Source organism: Belonocnema kinseyi, chromosome 7 (assembly GCF_010883055.1).
Source record: "Belonocnema kinseyi isolate 2016_QV_RU_SX_M_011 chromosome 7, B_treatae_v1, whole genome shotgun sequence".
Classification (NCBI taxonomy): Eukaryota; Metazoa; Arthropoda; class Insecta; order Hymenoptera; family Cynipidae; genus Belonocnema; species Belonocnema kinseyi.
Genome location: NC_046663.1, coordinates 18182099 through 18183591, shown reverse-complemented (window position 1 = coordinate 18183591; position 1493 = coordinate 18182099). Strand labels below are relative to the sequence as shown.

General features: G+C 26.7%; 1 protein-coding gene across 1 annotated transcript in view; it reads right to left on the bottom strand.

Moving 5' to 3' along the window:
• LOC117177113 overlaps positions 1-782 on the bottom strand; it is a 15231-nt gene extending 14449 nt beyond the window's left edge. Inside the window, exon 1 of the mRNA XM_033367606.1 lies at positions 635-782. Coding sequence (XP_033223497.1) covers positions 635-767 — 133 coding nt within the window. The 5' untranslated portion in view covers positions 768-782. The remainder of the gene's footprint in view (positions 1-634) is intronic.
• Between the last annotated feature and the right edge of the window lie 711 nt (positions 783-1493).

The window sequence follows — 1493 nt, the reverse complement described above, 5'->3', positions numbered from 1 at the left end:
CATTAAAACATATGCATCATTTTCACTTCATATTTTTAATTTTTATTTCTTTAAAATATGATTGATTAATAAACTTTCACAATAGTTAGAAAATCAAAATTTTAATACAAAAATGGCAGCCTTTAAAAAATATTCTTAAATACTTCAAAGATACATATCATATAATTTCGAAAACGTAATTCAAATACTTATTTCACGGACATGTCTTTAAATCAGTACATCAAAACACATTGCTAAATCACCAAGTGCATTATTAAATTAAAATTTAAAAATTACATTCCGATCCCATACTCAAATACCAAAATAAAAATCATTAAAAAATTATTCGCATTGAAAATTTTAAATAATTAAGAAAAATAACAGCGATTAAAAATACATCGTTAAATGATAATTAAAACATATGTACATATAATTTTGAAGAATGAATTGAGATAGAGCATCAGCCGAAATTTTCAAGTTATAAAAGGAACTATAGTATATATGCATATATGTATACTATATGTTTACATATTAAAAAAAAATTCATATTTAAATGTATTTTTTAAATAAAAATTTCACTTTTTCACAGTTTCGCGTTTAATTTGTTTATTATTTTATCTATATCAATTTTAATTAAATACTGCAAGTTAATTACCTGAATGAATAAGGTAGATGCAAAACAGGATGGCTGATAAGTGTGACAACCTCGCGATCTTCATTGTTGACAGTTTGGTGACTACGGTTCTTGACAGTCGAGAATTCAATGTTACTTTCTCGTTCGCTGCCATTATATAAAAGCGCGCTTCCATACGTGTTACACATACAAGTATGTAAAATTCTTAGATGGTATTGGTAAATTTGTGGCGCTTGCGTGTCATGCATGTCACTATCAGCTGCCTCAACATTACACCTGGCTTTATTTTACAATTGTATTTTCGTTTTGTTATTGAGAAATTACTGCCCGTATTATACGTGTGAAATGAAACTATTTTTTTCTCAATAATTACCCGTATTATACATGTGAAATTAAATTATTTAGTTTTTTTTATCTTTACACTACTTTCCAACTCGATTTTTGGGTGTAGGGTACATTGACTTTTTTTGTAAAAAAGAAATAGAAAAATGTGGGTAATATTAATTTTTTTGTTGAGTCATTGAGGCATTGGAATCTGGAACGCATGTCTGGATTTTTGTTAGTATTGCCCATAAAGTATGTTATCAATTTAATGGGGGAGGGGGGGGTCATGCTAGATAGTTGCGTTTTTTTCGGAAATTTATACTTTTTGTCAACATTTAACTTCTTATGATAAATTTTAAAGAATTTTTTTCGCTGTTTATAACAAAAATTTTGGTTCAAAAGTCTACTGTAATATTGTTGGTTCGCAATTCAGCAAAAAAAAAAAATTGTCCAATTTTTATATTCAACTGTTTTTTAAATAATTAGTTAAATTGTGATCTTTTTCAATTATAGCATTTAGTTTAGAATCCGCAATTAAAATTTAGAAGCAGTTAAA